The sequence below is a fragment of the Mytilus californianus genome, unplaced genomic scaffold (genome assembly GCF_021869535.1).
Source record: "Mytilus californianus isolate M0D057914Y unplaced genomic scaffold, xbMytCali1.0.p SCAF_2, whole genome shotgun sequence".
NCBI lineage: Eukaryota > Metazoa > Mollusca > Bivalvia > Mytilida > Mytilidae > Mytilus > Mytilus californianus.
In genome coordinates this window covers 70118847-70142611 of record NW_026262668.1, presented here as the reverse complement: position 1 = coordinate 70142611, position 23765 = coordinate 70118847, and the positions used below count along the sequence as shown (strand labels likewise).

The following is a 23765-nucleotide window of genomic DNA, read 5'->3' as shown; positions in this document are numbered from 1 at the left end:
CGTCTTTTTTGTCATACATTTTAGTATGGAGTTTCCCTTTAGAAATTGAAATGTCTAAATCTAGAAAAGGACAACTACTGCTGTTTATGTTAGATTTATTTAAAGTAAGTTCCTTTGGGTAGATTTCGGTAGTATATTTAGAGAACTCTGGATACTTTAACGAAAAAAATATCATCAAGATAACGGTAGGTATTGTTGAATGTGTCAACCAAATGTAACAATGACGTATCTTTATTGAGTTGGGCCATAAACTGTGATTCATAGCAATACAGGAATAAATCTGCTATTAAAGGGGCGCAATTAGTACCCACAGGAATACCTACTACCTGTCGATACACTTTATCGCCGAAACGTACATATATTTTGTCCAGGAGAAAATTTAAAGTTTCAATCATATCTTTACATTTCCAGTAAGTGTATCTAGCATACTCCCTTTTTCGTTACAGAAAAAGGCTTTAAACGAGTTATACAGCAAATAAATTTGCAATGAGATATTTCAAAAGACCATTTAATTAAATAGGAAAACTTTTTCTTGATAAGATTGTGTGGAAGTGTAGTGTAGAGAGTAGAAAAATCATAACTGTCAACAGAATTAAAAGGACCATCAAAATAAAATTGAGAATGGAAATGGGGAATGTGTCAAAGAGACAACAACCCGACCACAGAACAGACAACAGCAGAAGGCCACCAACAGGTCTTCAATGCAGCGAGAAATTCCCGCACCCGGAGGCGTCCTTCAGCTGGCCCCTAAACAAATATATATACTAGTTCAGTGATAATGAACGCCATACTAAACTCCAAATTGTACACAAGAAACTAAAATTAAAAATAATACAAGACTAACAAAGGCTAGAGGCTCCTGACTTGGGACAGGCGCAAAAATGCGGCGGGGTTAAACATGTTTATGAGATCTCAACCCTCCCCCTATACCTCTAGCCAATGTAGAAAAGTAAACGCATAACAATACGCACATTAAAATTCAGTTCAAGAGAAGTCCGAGTCTGATGTCAGAAGATGTAACCAAAGAAAATAAACAAAATGACAATAATACATAAATAACAACAGACTACTAGCAGTTAACTGACATGCCAGCTCCAAACTTCAATTAAACTGATTGAAAGATTATGTCTTCATCATATGAATATCAGGCACAATCCTTCCCGTTAGGGGTTTAGTATCATACCATCATAACATATATGAGAAGAACATAACCCGTGTCATGCCAACAACTGGTTTTTAAATAAATGTGTTTAGTGCCGATGCAAAGACCCTATAAGTGAATCAATATTAACGCCAAAATATGCAATCTTTAATGACCTGACAACAGTATCGTAACTATATCCCTTCTTAATAAGTCTATTTAAAGGTTTTGTTAGTTTCAGAGGTGAATACTGACATTTTTGTGCTTTATAAAGAATATTTCCATAAAAAAATGGATGTGAAATACCTGAACGTATAAGAAGTCTGCATGTTGAGCTATATTTACGAATGATGTCCTTATACCGATGATAAAATTTAGTAAATGTTTTGACTAGTTTGTGATATCGAAAACCCTGGTGTAATAATTTTTCAGTAATACATAAATTTCTCTCGTTAAAATCTAAAACATTGTTACATACACGAGCGAATCGTACAAGTTGAGATATATAAACACCGTAAGATGGTGACAAGGGAACGTCACCATCTAAAAATGGATAATTAACGATAGGAAATGAAAAATCATCTCTTTTATCATATATTTTAGTATTAAGCTTTCCGTTAATGATATAGATATCAAGATCGAGGAAAGGGCAGTGGTCATTGTTAGTATTAGCTTTATTTAAAGTAAGTTCAACAGGATAAATTTCTTTAGTATACATACTGAAGTCGTCATTATTGAGAGCCAAAATATCATCCAAATATCTAAAAGTATTATTAAATTTGTGTATCAGATGTTGTTTCGATGGGTCTTTACTGATTTTTGTCATAAATTGTAACTCATAGCAATACAAAAAAAGGTCCGCAATAAGTGGTGCACAGTTAGTCCCCATTGGAATTCCGATAACCTGACGATATACGGAATCTCCAAAGCGAACAAAAATGTTATCTAGTAAAAATTCAAGGGCATATATAGTATCAAAGCATGTCCAATTGACATAGATTTTTTGTTTATTGCTACTAAAAAATGACCTAAAAGAGTTTGAACATATATATTCACATTCTGACTTTTTAAATGCCCATTTAATTAGGTGTGTGAATTTTTTCTTAATGAGAATGTGAGGCAATGTGGTATATAGGGTAGAAAAATCAAAACTTTGAACAGATTCAAAATCACCAATATATGCATGCAATTTATCAAGTACTTCCAACGAGTTCTTGACACTCCAAAAGTAATTAATTCCACTATTTTCGAAGGCCTTATTTGAACAATTTATTATCAGGTTTTTGATTGTTCCAAGTGTACTGGTAAGAAGAATAGACAATTTAGTAGTGGAACAATGGCTTGAAGACGAAATGAATCTATATTTGTAAGGTGTTTTGTGTAGCTTCGGAAGCCAATACATAGTTGGGACTTTCATTGTATTTGGTTCTGCTTGTAAAGCGGTAGCTAAAAGTTTATGTTTGTTACAGATGTCGTTTTCTGAAAATGGAGTCAGTTGGAATGTTGGTGAATTGGTGATTTCTTTTTTCAGAACCTCAATGTAAAATTTACGTCAAACAATAATAATATTATTAGCAGCTTTATCGGCCGGGACAAAAACAAATTCCTTGGCAAGTTCTTTTAGTTTATGTTTGATACGAGAAATAGGTTTATTGTGGTTATTGTTAAGAGTAAAATGTTCTTTAAAATGTTGAATACGTATATCAACTATGTTCATTACTGATTTAAAAAAAGAGTCCAAAGATTTTTTGTCAGCTTTTTCCCGTTTTATCCATTTCAGACAGTAAGTATGGAGTGAGTCGTGGATGATATTACGACACTCATTCCAATTAATTATTGACGGGGGACGATATTTAGGTCCTTTACTGAGGAATGATTTTAACTCTCGGTCTTGAACGATGTTAAGATCTCCTGTTATAACATGGGAAATGGGTCCATAAATGTATTCGGAATTACTGCAATTACATGAAGTAGGTGTATTTTCACTGATATTAACATCTTTACACAATTGGCTATAATTAAACACAAATTTCCGGGTAGATTTCTTGTAAATATAACAAATAAGAGGGAGCTCAGTATTATCAAAATATCCCGGAATTTGTTCTTTAACAGAATGGTCGTTAAAAATACCGGCAATATTTACAAAATCAAAACCTTTATTGACATACTTTATTTTAATAAACTGTTTTTTATGATCTTCAGGGCGATCAATTTTGGGAAACAGTTTAGAATAACAATATGCCATTATAATTTGAACGATTTCATACTTAGGACTGCTATATGAAATTGTATTGCAATCCTCTAAAATTTTATTTAACTTATTAACCGGTAATGAACAGAGCTTTGTTAACAGATAATGTCTGCCGTTGTTTTTTGAAATAGAAATTAGGTCCGAAATATTGGTATGATTGGTCCGAAATTTTCTTTGATTGCGATTTTTTCTACGACCATGAGAACGGTTTTTACGAACAGTTTTAGAAACTATATCCAAAATGTTAACAGAATCGGTTCTTGATATATTACCAATTCCCATGATATTATCATTAAGACCGAGAGGGTAGACTGTCTGTAATTTTTTAATCCAATTTAATTCAATTATTTTCCGCGATCGTACAAACTTTGAATGAGATTCACCAGGCTGCTTATTTACTACTTCTAAAGGTTGAACTGCTAAATATTTAATAGGATGATTGTGCTTCTTAAGGTGTTGATAAATGATACTTTTGAATTTATTGGGTCTTTTAAAACGATACAGATGTTCTTGAGTGCGTTTAGATAAATATCGTCCAGTTTCACCTACGTACTGAATACCGCATCCCGGTTTGTTTCATGTGAGTAAATAAATTATACTGTTTGTTTTTCAAGTTATATCAGTTTCAAAATTTAAAGAAAATGTGCGACCATTAAACGTGGACCTTACCGTATTGTTGGTGGAAAGACGGGGACATGTAAGTCATTTTTTGGCATGACACTTATCGATAGAAGGGTAACCACGATTTTTATTGTTAAAAATGTTAACGATGGTAGTATTTTTAGATAAGCGATTTTGAAGATTGAGACGTGTAGATACCCTTTGAACGAGTTTAGTATTTAATATTTTTCCATTTCTAAGCTTCATATTTGTTTTTTGTTTGTGAATTATATTAGAAAGGAGCAAAGACTGGCGTCTAGAATATGAACCAGCATACAATGAATTAAATTATGTAAAAATGATAAATCTGTTCGGCTAAAGATGTCAAACGCTATCCGTATTAATTACCCGAAAAAGAAAGGGTATATTAGGGTAGCGACTGACGTCTGACTAAATAGTAGAATGGGGCTGAATATTGAAATACTACTTTTTTATAAATATTCCTAAAGTAATGAACTAGAGAAGTTCTCGCTCGGACACACACTCCATAATCTAGTATATTATAAGAGCATAAACCTGAAGCACGGGGAGGCACTCTACTGTCTCCACACGGCACTAAAGACAAACTCTGTAAAAAATAAAATTGAGAATGGAAATGGGGAATGTGTCAAAGAGACAACAACCCGACCACAGAACAGACAACAGCAGAAGGCCACCAACAGGTCTTCAATGCAGCGAGAAATTCCCGCACCCGGAGGCGTCCTTCAGCTGGCCCCTAAACAAATATATATACTAGTTCAGTGATAATGAACGCCATACTAAACTCCAAATTGTACACAAGAAACTAAAATTAAAAATAATACAAGACTAACAAAGGCTAGAGGCTCCTGACTTGGGACAGGCGCAAAAATGCGGCGGGGTTAAACATGTTTATGAGATCTCAACCCTCCCCCTATACCTCTAGCCAATGTAGAAAAGTAAACGCATAACAATACGCACATTAAAATTCAGTTCAAGAGAAGTCCGAGTCTGATGTCAGAAGATGTAACCAAAGAAAATAAACAAAATGACAATAATACATAAATAACAACAGACTACTAGCAGTTAACTGACATGCCAGCTCCAAACTTCAATTAAACTGATTGAAAGATTATGTCTTCATCATATGAATATCAGGCACAATCCTTCCCGTTAGGGGTTTAGTATCATACCATCATAACATATATGAGAAGAACATAACCCGTGTCATGCCAACAACTGGTTTTTAAATAAATGTGTTTAGTGCCGATGCAAAGACCCTATAAGTGAATCAATATTAACGCCAAAATATGCAATCTTTAATGACCTGACAACAGTATCGTAACTATATCCCTTCTTAATAAGTCTATTTAAAGGTTTTGTTAGTTTCAGAGGTGAATACTGACATTTTTGTGCTTTATAAAGAATATTTCCATAAAAAAATGGATGTGAAATACCTGAACGTATAAGAAGTCTGCATGTTGAGCTATATTTACGAATGATGTCCTTATACCGATGATAAAATTTAGTAAATGTTTTGACTAGTTTGTGATATCGAAAACCCTGGTGTAATAATTTTTCAGTAATACATAAATTTCTCTCGTTAAAATCTAAAACATTGTTACATACACGAGCGAATCGTACAAGTTGAGATATATAAACACCGTAAGATGGTGACAAGGGAACGTCACCATCTAAAAATGGATAATTAACGATAGGAAATGAAAAATCATCTCTTTTATCATATATTTTAGTATTAAGCTTTCCGTTAATGATATAGATATCAAGATCGAGGAAAGGGCAGTGGTCATTGTTAGTATTAGCTTTATTTAAAGTAAGTTCAACAGGATAAATTTCTTTAGTATACATACTGAAGTCGTCATTATTGAGAGCCAAAATATCATCCAAATATCTAAAAGTATTATTAAATTTGTGTATCAGATGTTGTTTCGATGGGTCTTTACTGATTTTTGTCATAAATTGTAACTCATAGCAATACAAAAAAAGCACGTATTTTATCTAAAACCTCTAAAGAATTTTTAACTCCAAAAATAATTAATACCATTATTTTCATAAACTTTATTACAAAAGTTAATAATAAGTTCTTTGGTAGTAGTAAGGGAGGTAGTTAGTAGATTAGTAGTAGAACACTTACTAGATGCGGAGATGAAACGAAATTTAAATGGTTGTTTGTGTAATTTGGGTAACCAGTACATAGTCGGGACTTTTAAATGTTCGGAAGAGGCTTTAAGCTGGGTAGTGGCAGTGATATGCTTGTTTACAATTTGACTCTCTGTTGAGCGTACGGACCTGAATGTAGAAGAATTTCCGTGTAGTATATGCGTCACACCACCACTACATTATTACCTGCTTTGTCTGCCGGTACGAACACAAACCGCTTTGCGAGTACTTGGAGTTTATTTTTTATTCTAGAAATGGGTATATCATGAACCCTATTATTAATTTCAGAATTGTTTTCAAAATGAGATATACGAATATCAACAGTATTCATAATTTTATTCAAATAACTGTATAGAGATTTTTTTATCAGATTTTTCACGTTTACACCAATTTTTACAGTAGGCAGACAGAGCGTCTTTTATGACCTGACGACACTGTTTTCATTCTATAATAGATGGAGGACGACATTTAAGTCCTTTTATCAAGAAAAGTTTTGACCTCACGGTCTTCAACGATATTGAGGTCTCCTGTAATGACATGACCATACGGAATATATCTAAAACTAGATGTTTCACAGTCTCAAGTGTAAGGAGCATTATTTTCTATATTGACGTCTGATGTTACTGACGTATAATTTAAAAAATCAAACTTCTGCTGGTTTTTTTGTACGAATACGAAATGATAGGTGGTTCTGTATTATCGAAATATGGAGGTATTTGGCTATGGATAGTAGAGTCATTGAATATACTAGATAAGTTATAAAATCAATACCTCTATTTATATATTTTAAATTAAGAAAATGCCGTTTATGATTTTCAGGTTTATCGATACCAGGAAACAGCCTGTGATGACAAAAGGCTGTAATAATACGGGTGTATTCATACAACAGGCTGAAACATGAAATTTTATCACACTCCAGAAAAAATATCATATAGTTTACCTATTGGTATATGACCAAGTTTGCATAATAATTGATGTCTACCATTATTTTTTATTATAGATAACAGATCAGCAAGTGTATTATTTATACGATGTTTAATACGTAGATTACGGTTTTAACGTTTACCATTAGACCTATTGTTTCTTAGCCGTTTATCGACAATATTCATGACATCGATAGAAGTTTTAGATATGTTCCATTGAGACCGAGAGGATAAGCTGTTTGCGAACTTCACGGGATTTTTCAAATTGTTTGTGTGATTGTCCTGGTTGTTTCTGAACGGTTTCAAGTGGTTGGAATTTTATAAATTTTAGATTGTGATTATGCTTATCTAAATGTTGGTATATCAAACTTTTGATTTTTTTAGGTCTGATATATTTAGAACGTAAGTTGGAGCTTCGAGCTGGTGAAACGGATATTAAAATTAACGTGACAAATTAAAAGACTGTTTCAGAGGGGCAAGGGTTGACAGTACAGAGTATTGATAGTAGAACTTCCTCCATTTATAACATAAAAAGACCAACATGTTATCAAAAATTTAGAATCAGGCCACTATTTACTATTTACGTTTTTAAACATCGTATTTGATTTGCCCTTCCAGTTGTTATGACTCGAGCGCCACTAATGAGTTTATTTGACGAAACGTGCGTCTAGCGTACCAAATTATAAGCCTGGTATCTTTGATGGGACTTTGTAACTACCGGGTCGATGCCACTTTTGGTGGATGTTTCGTTCTCGAGGGTATCCCCAGCTAAGTAGTCAGCTCCTTTGTCGTTAATGTTCTCTTGAATTATTATAATTTTTGTTATACCGGGTTTTTTATTGCTTGCTATATGGTATGGTTTTTGCTTGATGGTATAGGCCATACGGTTACCAGGAGTTTTTTACATGCTTGTCCTGTGGTCGTTCGTGGATGGCTGTCTATTTGGCAATTATAACACACTTTATCATTATTTTTAGAAAATAATCTTCCAAAGATCGCATATTTCCCACTCGTAATAAAATCTACTCACCTTTCGATTAATTTTTTTTAAAGAGATTCTAAAAACAGTTGAAGGCTATATTAAAGGCCTAACTATGACTTTGTGATGAGGAACAGCAATAAAAGTGAAGTGATTTTGTGTCATGAAATGATACACCATATTCTTCTTTTCCATTATACTTACTTCTGTGAGTTCTTTATTTCTTTTATTGCCAAATATCTTTGAATCATTGTTTGATTGGCTGCATAAATTGTCAGTTGGCCAAAAAATGAGCCAATAATAAGTGCCCATATGGAATGTCGAGTTGTTGGATCAGGATTCCAGCTACATATAAAATCATACATTGTTGGTGATTTCAATATAATCATTAATTTTATTAAAATAACTTTAGCCTGTAGCTCTTTTAGAAAAGTCATTTTCAAAAATTGTATTTTGAAATTTAATTTTAAATGTTTTTTTTTCTTTCCCGACAAGAAGTACAAATAACTGTTTTGCTGCAGCGAAGTGCAACATTGAAAAAGAAAAGACAGAAACGTTATTTTTTATTCATTGTTCGAAGCCTTCAAATGTATGGTCCATAGTAATATACATGTATTGAGACTGGAGGTGTACACTACCGAAGTGACTGCATTAACTGTTTGGTTGATTTCGACTCTCTAGAATATTCCTAAGTAAATAAAAAAAAACTACTCGAAACCACCACTATATTTTTGTTGTTGTTAAAAAGTCATTTTGTAGTATCTTTTAAACATTTTATAGAATTGGTCAGAAATTTTGATACAATATTTTGAATATGAAATAGATCTGACGCTTTTGATAAGAAAATGGTTGAAAATCAATTATTCGTCATTTCTGAAAAAAAGATTTTCGTAACTCAAAATTAATTCTGAGAAAATGTGAAAATTGATAATCCTCAAAAAGAAAGAACGAAGAAGGCGATTTTTTTTTCTATTTTATAGCCGCATTTCTACCAAATATTTATCATACAAATAATAGTCTTTATTTTCAACGATTTTTAAGGAAAACTGTGGTGTTTGTTTGAAAGCATATCCTCTCACCAGCTTTAAATTCCAGTGAGAGCTTCATTTCTTAAAATTTTGATGCAGTCTACGCCAATATTTAAAAGAGAACTGACACTGCCAAGAGGTCTTCTGTTGCTGAATGAAGACTATAATGGTTGATAATGGGTAGAGTGGTTGGATTAAGGATTGATCTATGAAATCCATATAAAAATCGTAATGACGTCATCAACTGTTCCAGACAGATAACAAGGCTCAATTGAAGATACGCTACCTTCAACAAACAAAACCGTGTGCAAAAGGTTCACAATTGCAATTCAATATTATGTAATTATGATTACTTTAAGATCACATTCGTATATTTACTTGCTGATTACAAATTTTGTATATGCAAATAGTTTTGATATACAATATAGAAATAAGAAGATGTGAAGCATGAATGAAAAATTATCAAACTAGTATTCACTATGAAAGTCTATGATGGATCGTTGTTTAATGTGATTGATCATATCATCTCTATAACAAGTTTAGTAGAACCAACTTGGGCATGTAGAGTGAAAATGTGTGATTTATTTTTTAAACAGTTTACCAAAGGAATTTACCTTTCCAAATGTTTCATTCTGAGATTGAGTTCTTTTGATACAAGAATATGCTTTGAAAGCATTTTGTGTTTCTATGGAACACTTCTGATGATTTACTCCAATTTTAGTATACACAATATTTTGGTATGACTACATGGAAATTCAATAGCATAGAACATTGAGTTCCAATTTTGACTTTGATGATCCACATAAATGAGCCCACTTAATTAATAATGGAATTTAGAACCAAATTTGTTTTTTACAATTTGTATGAATTTTGTTTTCCATAAATATTTTGATAATTACTTTCTTACTATATCAAGTATTGAATTTTTTCTAACAATTATATACATAATGAAAATAAACTACTTATAACTTTATTGATATTGCAATTAACCTATATATAATAAGACAATTATTTTTTAATACCAAAGCTCACCTATTGTTTGCCAAAAAATTTGAAGTAGTGATTAAGACCTGTAAAAACATATGTATGTGTCAATTATATTCCCACAGCCAATAAAACTACTTAATAGATTTTTCATTATTTGTTCAGGTTTTTTCTTAATTGGGCAGTTGGCTAAAAATGTTATAAAAACAATGTTATATCTTTTACAAAGAAAAGGACATTTGCCTATGCTATCAAACTTTACACATGTTACACTACTCCTAGTCGTCTAAATTCTTAATATAAACAAGATGAATAAATTACGGATATAAAAAACACAGATTTTCACAATCATTAGCTTTTTCATGAGGATAAAAAGTTTATACGAAATTCTGTAATATTACAATATACAATGTAATTATAAGTAATCCAAAGTAATTATGATTACTTTAAAGAAAAGTAATCTAATGTAGTCGATTACAATTGTAATTTAATCTATTACATTTTAAAGTAATCGACCCCATCCCTGTCAATATAGCATGTTAAAACAAATCAGATCTGTTCGATCATGGTGTAGTTTGTAAAAAACGGTTACAAAGTAATAATGGAATCCGCTAACTCAAAATAATGAAAATCAAAAGTTACTGTACCTAGAAAAAAACTAACATATAATTAATCACAAAGCAGACCATAATTTCAAAATTTTTCCCTTAACTCGTTTCGGTTTCTGATTTAAATGATAATTTGTTTTACATAGCGATAGACCTTCATTAATTTTGTGTATTTAAATAAACAACTGTATTTCCATTGTTTCATTATATTGTGATAGATGTGTCACTCATTATTATTTATGTCCCATTATTTTACTTGCCAGTTTTTGTTTCACATATTAAATAAAAGTTTATATTTATTATTCTTTGACATTATTTCAGAATTTGGCTATAGTAAAAACATCAAAAACTATAAAACTAAAATTTCCCGTCAACATTCATATGGATTTTTTCATGTTACCAACACGATTATATTTATCCTTATTTTAATTAGGCTTACTCTATAAATTGGATCCTGCCACCTTTGTTTGCTATATCCCATAATTCTCCAAAACCCCCAAGATCTCTTGAACCCACAACAATAATGGCTATCAAACCTGCCATGACCACAAATGTCTGGAATGTATCTGTCCAAACTACCGCTCTAAGTCCTCCCTGTAATTCATTGAATACTAGGAACATATATGTAGATTTTACTAGGACAAATAATTTAAGAACAGTATTTTTTTTAAAAGTTTGTGGTGATGTACACAAAATAAAAATTGTTGACACTTTCTAGGCAATAATGGTAACCTCTTTATTTCTCTTATGTTATATTTGCTTTTCCAGATTGGTTTTCTTATGTTGCTGTGTTGCTGTCTCATTAATGTATAATCATAACGCCATATCTACATATCTAGAAAAAATCCACACGTACTGGACTTTGTGTTGACTACAGTAAGCACTTTACAAGCACATACGACGAACAAGGAATGATATAGTTTGTTTCAATCGTTAGACCATTATTTTTTACATCGTAATTCCCTGTGAAAAAGTGTTTTTGTTAGATGTATTTCTGCTTTGTATCGATCGATCTAATGAGTCAAGCCCTTTTCAACTGATTTTTATACTTTGTTTTTATGTTGTGTTCTGTCCCAGGTTAGGGGGAGGGTTGGCACCTTCAAACTAGTTTAACCCCGCCACATTCTGTATGTGCCTGTCCCATGTCAGGAGCCTGTAATTCAGTGGTTATCGTTTATTGTTGTATGTCATATTTCTTTTTTGTTCATTATTTTTTACTTAAATCAGGCCGTTAGTTTTCTCGTTTGAATTGTTTTACATTTGTCATTTCGGGGCCTTTTATATCTGACTATGCGGTATGGGTTTTTGCTCATTGTTGAAGACCATACGGTGACCTATAGTTGTTAACTTCAATGTCATTTGGTCTGTTGGAGAGTTGTCTCATTGGCAATTATATATGATATACCATATTTTCTTATTTTTATATTCACAACTTTTAAATACTTTCGTTTGACTAGTAAATTGATGAAGAATGCAGGTTGACCAACTAATGTCTTTTGGGTTTTGGGTTTTGGTGTCTGTCTCACTGACAAATACCCCATACCTGCTTTTATTCATAAATATACCAATCTTAACACTTACCAGTTCTGTATAAAACGCGCATACTAATCTTGACACTTACCAGTGCTGTATAAAACATACCTACCAATCTTGACACTTACAAGTGCTGTGTAAAAAGTACATACAAATCTTGACACTTACCAGTGTTGTATAAAACGTGCATACCAATCTTGACACTTACAAGTGCTGTATAAAGGGTACATACCAATCTTGACACTTACCAGTGCTGTATAAAACGTGTATACAAATCTTGATACTTACCAGTACTGTATAAAACGTACATACCAATCTTGACACTTACCAGTGCTGTATAAAACGTGCATACCAACCTTGACACTTAAAAGTGCTGTGTAAAACGTACATACTAATCTTGACACTTACCAGTGCTGTATAAAACGTACATACTAATCCAATGCACACTATTGATAATTCTAATTTAAGACCCGTAACTGAAATAAAATAAAGATCCTAGTTATTCCTGGGATTATAGCATCAGAAGGCACATGTTTCATCATAGTTGGTGTTGTTGGAAGAGTATAATAAATCATACTAAGGTTTAATTTTAGCGTTGGGCTTTCCTGGTTAAGGTTAACCTTAAAAAGCGCTTACTGCGACCGATAGTGGATTAAATCAACTTCATTTTGACTCCGTTGGATAGTTGTCTCTTTGGCAATTACATATCACATGTCTTTATTTTGTTTTGAACACAGTATCATCAATATATAATTTACATCTACAAAATCTAGGCCCAAAACAACCTCAGGCAAAGTTAACCTCAGATGGCTGGTTATACATAATTCAAAGCCTCCATAAGTATGTTATACATCTCGACATTTTTGCATTTTATCAAAAGAAAACGCTTTGGCAACAGCTAATTATTGTATGGTTAACTACACGTTGGGCATATTTAAACAATACTTATTTTGAAACATGAACTATAAACTTTCTGTTTACCAGAGGTCCGAACTTTTAGATTTATATGGAAATAACCGTAATAGATTGATACGACTTCCCAATATTGATGGTAATTCATCTGTAGCACACTTTCAGATGGAATGAGGTTAAGCCTAAATCAAATTATATGTATATGCAATGTGTATTTTTGTTATGCATAGGTTTCCAAAAATAAAGAATATTAAGGACAAAAATGGAAATCGAAATGTATTCTCAGATATCGAATATTTTCGAATGAAATAATACACCGAATAAGATTCTTTTTTAATTTGGAGTCACTTCAAGCTTAACGCCAGGAAGTTACATTTAAACTGTATCAAAGTAGAATACATGCACGTCAATGCATACTTTTGTATTTTATTTACCTTGATTCAAAGCTAATGATGGTGCATACAAAACAACACCCATATACAAAAGCTGAAAATAAATATAAACATATTATGATGTGGTATGACATATTTACAGACTGCTTTGCATAAACTAGTACAATATTTACAGACTGCTTTGCATAAACCAGTACAATATTTACAGACTGCTTTGCATAACCTAGTACTGTAACGTGTAACCAGGCGTTTATATCTTAAACGTCCGTTCCAGTAAATACTTGGATTCAAGCTGTCCATAAACAATACGGCAATACTATTAACTATCTATGTTATACACAATGAACTAAAATATACACACGGGCTCTTTGCCGATATAAAGTAACGACTAACAATTATATATATATATATATATACAAATATAATACAATCTTACAGCCTGTCCTCCAGATGGGACGGTCTGTCACTACAAGACAGTGTGGCTGGTACAGTCTGTCGATACCAGACAGTGCTGCTGGTACAGCTGTCCTCCGAGTGGGACAGTCTGTCACTACAAGACAGTGCGGGTTATATTATTGCAGTCCGTCCTCCGTATGGGACAGTCTGCTCTGCCAACTTCCTATGTTAGACCAACTTGTACCTAGTACAAGTTGTCCCCAGTACAAGTTGTCCTCGACAATATCACTTACAGCTATGTAACGTGCCTTACTCTTGTACACTGGTCTTCTTAATGAGAATATCGACAGCACCCGAACTGTAATCCTCACCCGCTTATATACCCCAGGGTGAATACAATATTTACTGGATAGGGGTGTTCTCTAAATGTTCCCGATACCGAACACAAGAATCCCTCTCAAACACCCCCATACCCTTGGACCCAACCACTGACTTTCCCGCCAAACGTCTAAATCGACCCAACGCTTCCTTCTGCGTGAAACATGTATTGATACAACAAGGTTCTTCTTGTTTGTAACCATAACGACCAATAAACATTACATAACCCACGCCTCAATCTACATGCGTCCCGCATGATATAAACATTACAATTACAAAACAAAATTCATCCATAAATATATGTACACAATCTTGACTTTATTCAATTTCACAATCAGCCATCCAGGCTGGTCTCTGACTCTTATGACGACTATTTTCCTCCTCTAATCTCATTGAGGCACGATTCTTTTTCATTGGGTGGTTTCTCCTAGTACACTTATTGCAACTAGCAACATATGCCCTAACGTCAGATTTCAAACCAGGCCAATAGTAAGACTGGCGTATTTTCTCTCGAGTTTTATGAATACCTAAGTGACCAGCATACTTTGTGTCATGACAGTATTCTAATACTTGTTTGCGCTCCGACATTGGAATTACCGCTTGTAATTTTGCAACGTTCAGTTCTAGGTCATTGAAGCGTCTAACTACTATATCACCGTGGACCTCTAAACAACCAAACTGACTCCATAATGACCTAAGAAAATATCCCTTACTGGATACCTCATTGTATTGTGGCCTTTGACCCTCTGTCAGCCACCGCTTAACACGTTTAAGGACCGAGTCATTTGATTGTAACTCATTTAAAGTCAAGTCTTTACCTTTGTCTGGCATCTTACTTGTAACTATATTGACCTGACTTTGTTCTCTCTTAGAACAATCACGGTCCGTTTTTGACTGTCTGTCTGATGTTAACCGACATGGTTTTCTGTGAACATTTCTATTCTGGGTACCTTGAAAAAGTAGAGGGACCTTAAAGTTATCGAAGTGTAATAATTTAGCAGACACGTCAATCAGACACTTATTTTTCTTCATAAAGTCTAAACCTAGAATTCCATCGACTTGTAGGTCAGTTACAACGGCCTCTGAAGTAAACTTCTCTTTACCAAAATCAAGTGTAAAACTACCCGTACCTCTAAGGCTTAAATATTTATCACAAAAAGACTTAATATGTGACCTAGTTTCACTCAAATGCGGCCTACACAAGTCAGGTATTAAATCATACACTCTTGAAGAAACTATAGTTAGTGTAGCTCCAGTATCAACCACAAACTTGACTGGTATATCGTGAATGCTCAACTCAACAAACATTCCTGCATCCTCTGATGCTGAAACAACAACAGCGCCTTTATCATTGTTTGAAGACTTAACTTCAGACTTCAGTGTATTAACCGATCCGTCCGTATATGTTCCGTTGCTATCTGTTCCCCGAGTACCTTGCTTCTGATTATTATTAGGACAATTTCTTGCAAAGTGTCCTATTTCTCCACAACTGAAACAAGGACCACGCCTTTTTCCTTTGCTTTGTGTGCTATTTATCTTCCCCTGTGGTTGGAACTTTCTCGTGTACTTTAAATCCCTAAGTTCTTTTGTTAAGGATTGTAAACTATTTTCAATCGTCTGTATCCACGCCGTCATTTGTCCCATAGATACAGTCATATCAGGACTATTAGGTGCTTCTGTCCGTTCGTCACTAGTAGTATGTCGTAAGTGACCCATACTTTTCATTGTTCTACTCTCAGCCTTGTTATAAGCTTCAAGCTCAACCGCCAACCGTATAGCTTCGTTAAGACCTTTTGGACGAGACTGTTTAATTCTCAGTCTCATTTCTGAGTCTACTAGCGCATCTATAAACTGTTCTTTGGCAAGCGTGTCCCTTAATTCTAACGGAGCAGTCGGGTAGGCCAGATTAGAAAGTCTTCGAACTGACTGACCTAACCCCGGCAAAGTCTCGCTTGCTTTTTGTCGACATTCCTTGAAATGAACACGATATAGTTCCGTTTGACTGGATGGAGCAAAGCGTTCCTCCAGTGCATATACTAGGTCTGAAAATATTTGTCTCTTTTCCTTTGGTAAATCACCCAGGACTGCTTGGGCCTTTCCAATCAGTGACACGGCCAAGTACAAACCTTTTTGATGTTCAGACCACATATTAACAAGGGCACACATCTCAAAGTGTGATAAATAATCCATCCAAGGAGTAATGCCATCATATTTTGAAAGTTTGATTTTAACATCATTTGAACCAGAGCTTACAGTATGAGCAGTGCTTTGATTTTTTGTTAATTCCTGCTTAGGATTAATATTTTGATTTCTGTCTTGCCCAATGGATTTTCTATTATTCAAGTGAGGATTTGTTATGATATACCTATCTGGCCAAGGCAGTGTATCACCCACGGCCAGTCCAACAGGTGTTGATAGAGACGGCTCTGTCGTCACTACGACTGAATCATGTTCTCTGTTTTCAACAACCTTTTGACGTATACCCTGATCTCGAGGTGTGGAAGATATAAAACTTTGTCCATGTTGTATTGTGCTTTCACTAAGAGACTGTATTTGTCTACTTATTTCAGCAATCTGATCGTCAATATTTAATATATTCATTGCAGTATAGTGCAAGTCAAATAAAACAATTATAATGTTATAATCTTTTACTAAATAATACACTCGTGTTACAACTCAGCCGTGAACTACAACTATGCCTCACGGTTGATCCGCTTTAATCTTTTGAATAAACACTGATGTCAACTGACAATAAATTTAATGACGATCAATCAATCAAATAGTATTTGATAGACAACTTGAATCCCAACCGCTAGCCACCAAATATGTAACGTGTAACCAGGCGTTTATATCTTAAACGTCCGTTCCAGTAAATACTTGGATTCAAGCTGTCCATAAACAATACGGCAATACTATTAACTATCTATGTTATACACAATGAACTAAAATATACACACGGGCTCTTTGCCGATATAAAGTAACGACTAACAATTATATATATATATATATATATACAAATATAATACAATCTTACAGCCTGTCCTCCAGATGGGACGGTCTGTCACTACAAGACAGTGTGGCTGGTACAGTCTGTCGATACCAGACAGTGCTGCTGGTACAGCTGTCCTCCGAGTGGGACAGTCTGTCACTACAAGACAGTGCGGGTTATATTATTGCAGTCCGTCCTCCGTATGGGACAGTCTGCTCTGCCAACTTCCTATGTTAGACCAACTTGTACCTAGTACAAGTTGTCCCCAGTACAAGTTGTCCTCGACAATATCACTTACAGCTATGTAACGTGCCTTACTCTTGTACACTGGTCTTCTTAATGAGAATATCGACAGAACCCGAACTGTAATCCTCACCCGCTTATATACCCCAGGGTGAATACAATATTTACTGGATAGGGGTGTTCTCTAAATGTTCCCGATACCGAACACAAGAATCCCTCTCAAACACCCCCATACCCTTGGACCCAACCACTGACTTTCCCGCCAAACGTCTAAATCGACCCAACGCTTCCTTCTGCGTGAAACATGTATTGATACAACAAGGTTCTTCTTGTTTGTAACCATAACGACCAATAAACATTACAGTACAATATCAAAGCAACAAAATTGAAAACAAGTTCATTCAAGAAAATTACTATGCAGCGATTGACAAATTACAAATGTTTTGAACTTCAAGGTAGATTCTAAAAAATCATAAGTTTTTACTGGTAAACATCAGAAACAATTTCTTCAAATAATTAACGTTGAATTATTTATCGAATAACGACCATACTCCTGACTTGGTGAACAAAAATTGAAAAATGAAAGGTTAGTTTGAACCAGGTATTTCATTGCATTAAGCCACCTACTTACATGGCAGCCATTTCTAGCACCTGTCATCAAGGATCTTAGAATAAACGCCCTAAATCAGACCAGACGTCGTATTTATACATTCCATGCTATCAACGGACTACAACTTCTAGAGTTGTTGTAAGGGCTTTAAAGGCTTACAGTTTTTCATTGACTACATCTTAACTATAACATAAATATAAATTTTAATTGTTTTTTCTGTCTTTATGGAATTAAGGCTGTATTTATTTAAACTGCCAAACTTACCATATTTAGCATAAATAAAAGGGACGCACACACTCGTACAGCTCTGTTGAAACGCTTCTCTAAATACTGAAAGATGAAAAAAAAACTGTTTTCAATATGTCAGAAAATTAAATGATTTTAAACAGTCAAGATATTAGGTTGATCTATTTCCAAAAAAACTTAATGATTACAATGTTATCTTCTATGTGTTTATAACAAGAACTGGTTTTATAGTACCAGTCATTTTTTCACTGTTTTTCATATCTTTTTTATCCTTCATTGCTGTCTATATATATCATAGCTAGCTAAGAATTAAGATTGGGTTGAAACTGGTGTTCCTTAGAATCATGGCATTTTTATGGTTCCCAATTACAATGTAGAAAACAAGACTAGGTAACAGCGCCATAGTACATTTTAAACTGGTCTAAAGCAGCCCAATTACAGCAGCGACAGCCTTGTTTATTATCATCTCTTTTTCCTCAGTATTGTCCTTATTGGCATCTTTACAGTGAACAGATTTCTATGTATTTATTACAGTAACTTTCGAGAGGTTGAAAAACGTGATATTCATGTTTGAATTATTTGACTTGGATTCCCAACTAAATATAAAAAAATTACAGCAGATATAAGTATATTACTCTGAACAAAGTAGAATGGATCTATAAAAATTCGGCTTTCAGCTTTTCAGAAACCAGATACCATATTAGATTTGATATTATGACTGAATATAGGGTGTTGGGATGATGAGTCGATAAAATAATAAAATACATGAACATAAATTTATACATCAGTGAACTCAGTACCTCTATGTTACACTATAGGAATAATGTGGTTTTAATATGTTAAGAAAATAAATATAACAATGGACATTGTTCATAAGCACACTTCGTTTTGAATGTTCATGAAATATTTGCCGCTGGACGAACAGACTCTTTCATTCATTATGCTTAAGTGATTACACATAGAGTAATCATAAAGCAATTTATACCCGTAATTTACAGGCATTTATTGTATAATTTTTCATTTCCTTAGCATACTAGCCATGCGATGCTGCAGAATTTTAACACCGTTTCAATGTTAAGTATATACCAGTATCAAGTTTTTGAAATTATGTTAAAGTCAATTACCTCGTACGCACTTGTAAATTCAAGTTTATGAAAGAATGGAATGAAAACATGACATGTAACAACAGCAGTTGGGAACATTGCGAGACATGCTAATCCAAAGCTTGTATCATGAGTATACATTTCTGCTGGGGTTCCTAGCACGAAAATTGTAGACATACAACTAGCCATTAATGACATAGCTATCGGAAATATCCCTATATCTCTACCACCCATCAACACGTCGTCTGCTGTAGCACTTCTGTCTTTATATATAAAGTAAATCCCGATGAGTACCGAAATGACCATCACAGCCACAACTAAACAATAATCCACTATCTGAAGTGTTCCGATTAGTTCTCCTGGGCATAATTCACACACTGCCTTGCATGATGTTAGGCTTATATTGGTATATGTTACCATGACTACTGGATGTCTAAACGATATCCTTACTTTCGAATTATATTCTATTTAAGATATTCAAAGTACAAACTTTGTAACTGAAAAAGTGAGCTCCTTTTGAAATGATCTGAAATGCGCAGTAATAATTTTTTTGATAACTACCTGACCAAATGCATGTACTGATAAACAATATTTTACGGAAGATAAACGTTAACCTTGTGTTGTTTTATGGGGGAGATGTCATAGCGTATTTTGTTGTGATTTCCATTTCTAGAATATTATGTTTCTTTCAAAAAGAATACTGTACAGTTTTAATTGCTTTTTTTATGATAAGTATGGTGTCGTAGTCTTTCTTGATTTACATCCCACATATTTGTCAAATCTCTGAAAATTTAGCCTCCAGCTCGGGCAGGAAATTTAAATCAACTTTGGTACTACATGTATGTGATGGTTATATCTAACAAACGAATTGAAAATAAGGCTGAGACCCTTTTCAGTGGAGATTTTATCTATAATAAAACCAAATCAAACAAATATAACGAAAAACATACTAATGCAGCCTTAAATTTTAATACTAAGTAGTTTATGAACAGACAAAAGATAAGGGTATTTCAGGACAGTGTTGAATAAACCGTCGTGAACTTAAGTTTAATTTAATTTTAGTATGGAATGTGTATACATGTATGAGGGCGGCTGGTCGTTTGTGCAGGACAAAAATTCATGAAACATAAAATATTCAATTAATGTAGCGTACTTATGACTTTACAGTTGTTTTCTATTCGATGGTTAACCATTCAAGTTACCCTCTGTGTATGCAACACTTATTTTTTTTATCATCTGATTGTTGTTTGATTTTTGTTTAGTCATTTCTAGAAATGGCTAGGTTTGCCAGTTTTCTTGCCGAAGGTCAGTGGTTCTCTCCGGGCACTCCGCCACGAATAGCCAATTATAATGATGAAAGTGGCATTACACACCAACAATCAATATTCTAATAAGATGGCATACACATTTGTTTTGACTGTTATTTGCTTAATGTCCAGTAACAAAAATGTCGTGCCTATTCAGAACGATGTTTACTTTGGTGGATGATTTTAAGAAAATCTTATGATTATCAAATGTACAAGTATTCGTATTGTAAAATTTTGAATCATCAAACATTTAATTCTAACCTTTCTTTTATAGAAATATTTGCAGTAATCAAAGTAATAACAATAAATGTTTATTCATAAAAATTGTGATTCACATTGCCTCCCATACTTTTTATTGATCAACGATATTGTTACGAAGGGAACATCATTTTATCACCATCCGTATAGATAGTATAAATTATTGTTCCTACCTTAATATTCATTGAATGTCTTTTTTTTTAAATCATTAAATCTTTTGAATTTTTTGGGGGAAAACATGAAAGTATTGGGAATGGAACATGCGTTGCTGTATCTAATAAATAGAATAATAGCATAGATACCCACAATTGAGCATGGTTGTGACAATGCTTTTAGTTATTATACCTGATTCAAATTATAATTCTCATAATCAGGTTGTACTGTTCTTTGATATGAGTGTCTGAAAAACATGTCAGTGCTATATATAAACAGCATTATTACAGCCTAATTTCGAATAATAAGTTAGTTAGGATTGTGCTATTAAACTAGGTTAATCCACGTGACATGTTCATTTGACTGTCCAAGGTCAGAAATTCATCAATGGTCGCCTTCTGTTTTATATAAATGTATTTGTCACTTAAGGGAATTTGGTTTGGTAGTAACTTTGATAGTCTCTGTTATATTCATTCACAAGTTTTCTAGACTCGGGGCAATTCAGAGCTTGACACACTGTAATCACCTTATATTGACCTCTTAGTGTATTTTTGTGTGCCATTGGTCGCTGACATCTCATTTTATAGCTTTTTTAAAATAATTTCAAATGACGCTACTTATTAGGTACTTAAGAGCTTAGATAAATAAATGCCATATTCGAATGTATTCATTCAAAGTTTATTATATTTGAAATTGAAATATTTTCCGCAACAGCAACTTGAATCTAGTTACTTATGGAAAAGATGTTGCTTTGAACGTGATAATGCGTAGTTTTCAGTAAGATTTCGAAACCGTTCCTAAAGTTATGTTATTTAGAAGAAAAAGAAAAAAATCATATCCAAAATTGGGTTAACCAACAAATTTAAGACATTGTTAAAATTAGCTTATGGAAGAGACTGTACACACATTTCCCTTTTAAAATTAAATGAACAACATGTGCGTGTATTGATTATTACGCGTAAGTGTTTTGAAACGTGCCCAGTTTTATGTTATCTTTGAATACCTAATCTAACATGGTTACCATGTAAAATGTTTGATTAAACTGTTTTACAGGATAGTTTATCATTTCATATCTTTTTTTTTAACAGACATGTGTGTGCACAACAAACAATATCAAAACGACCATATTTCATTCAATGGACTTTGTTTTCCATTTAAACCCCTCTAGACATATGTGCACATTTATTTTTTATCAGTATATATATTGTATTATTATAAATTGAATTTAAGTTTTCAACAACTACCACTTTCATTGCGGCAAATATTCGATAAAGTAGCAGCTAAAGCATATTCTATATAAATAGATAAAATAAAGGGCGCATTTACACCTTTATGAATGTTATAATTATTTTATTGATAAATGGAGATTTGAGTATACCTCAATTAGATACATCCCACCTAAAATATTACTACAGGTCACCGTACGACCTTAAACAACAGAAAATGCTCTAATTCGCTTTCGTCTTTATTTTGAATATTTTGGATTCATGCATGCTGTTGAAACGCTTATTGTTTTTTTTTTATTTAAATATATCTACCCTTTTGAAGAAATAACAACGAACTGATTAAACTAACATGCCAAAGCGGAAAGAAAATAGGCAATGCCTGGTTTACTTGCTTCGGAGGAAATGACTCCTTATAAATTGATAAGTTCAATTGGTCTACAAAATGGCTCCATTCAGCTTTGAAATAATCATGCCCTCTAAAGCAAGTCTGTTGTCACGGATATTTAAGAACTTGTGTGAACAAAACACACCTGGAGGACAGGTGAACATCAGTATCAGGAAAGTACTTATAAATTTCCAAATTAATCTAAATCAGCTGAAGGAGTTCCCATACTAATCAAGTTGAACTATAATTCCTTATTAAAAAAAAAGGTCTATGATTTTTGGAAAAGTGTAAAAACCATGATATTTTCTATGTCAAACATTTTTGATTAAAGAGCATATCATATTTTTTTTTAGCTTAATGATGACAAAAATGGGGCTTCATTATGAAGATGTTGTGTTTCCATGAAGATTTATTATTATCACGAAATTAACAAATAAATAAGTAAAGGTTTCAATAAATTATTAAATGAATAAGTAATTAAAAAAGCTGTGTTTTTCTCGGCTACACATTTATTCGTTCCTTTATGATAAGAATACATTTTGGCTTCTCTTTTAACTCTCAACTATTTTTAGAAACACTTGATATATTTTATTTCTTCAGTAAAACATTTTTGAAGAACTCGAGAGTCATTAATGAAAAACAATATCTATCATTTAAAAGCCTAGAGATATTCCTCTTAGTGTGATATGTTAAACTTGCATTTGTAAATTAAAGCATATTCCTACAATTCGAAGACATTAATCGATCATAATGTATGTTTCTGTTTTGGCTGCAATCTTATCAAATAAAAAAAAGAATAATGCACATATGACCATAAAACATGCATTTACGCACTAGTATATGTACTTTTAAAATGTTTAAACAACCTTAAAGAATTTACGATTGTGCGTCAAAAGGTTAAACGTTAAGCTGATACGGATT

The 23765-nt window shown here is 33.2% G+C and overlaps 1 protein-coding gene across 1 annotated transcript in view; it reads right to left on the bottom strand.

Moving 5' to 3' along the window:
* LOC127728060 (sodium-coupled monocarboxylate transporter 1-like) overlaps positions 1-23765 on the bottom strand; it is a 36370-nt gene that overhangs the window by 12037 nt on the left and 568 nt on the right. Inside the window, exons 2-6 of the mRNA XM_052235251.1 lie at positions 18431-18496; positions 13593-13644; positions 12655-12722; positions 11153-11307; positions 8298-8438 (exon numbers count right to left, since the gene is read on the bottom strand). Coding sequence (XP_052091211.1) covers positions 8298-8438; positions 11153-11307; positions 12655-12722; positions 13593-13644; positions 18431-18496 — 482 coding nt within the window. The remainder of the gene's footprint in view (positions 1-8297; positions 8439-11152; positions 11308-12654; positions 12723-13592; positions 13645-18430; positions 18497-23765) is intronic.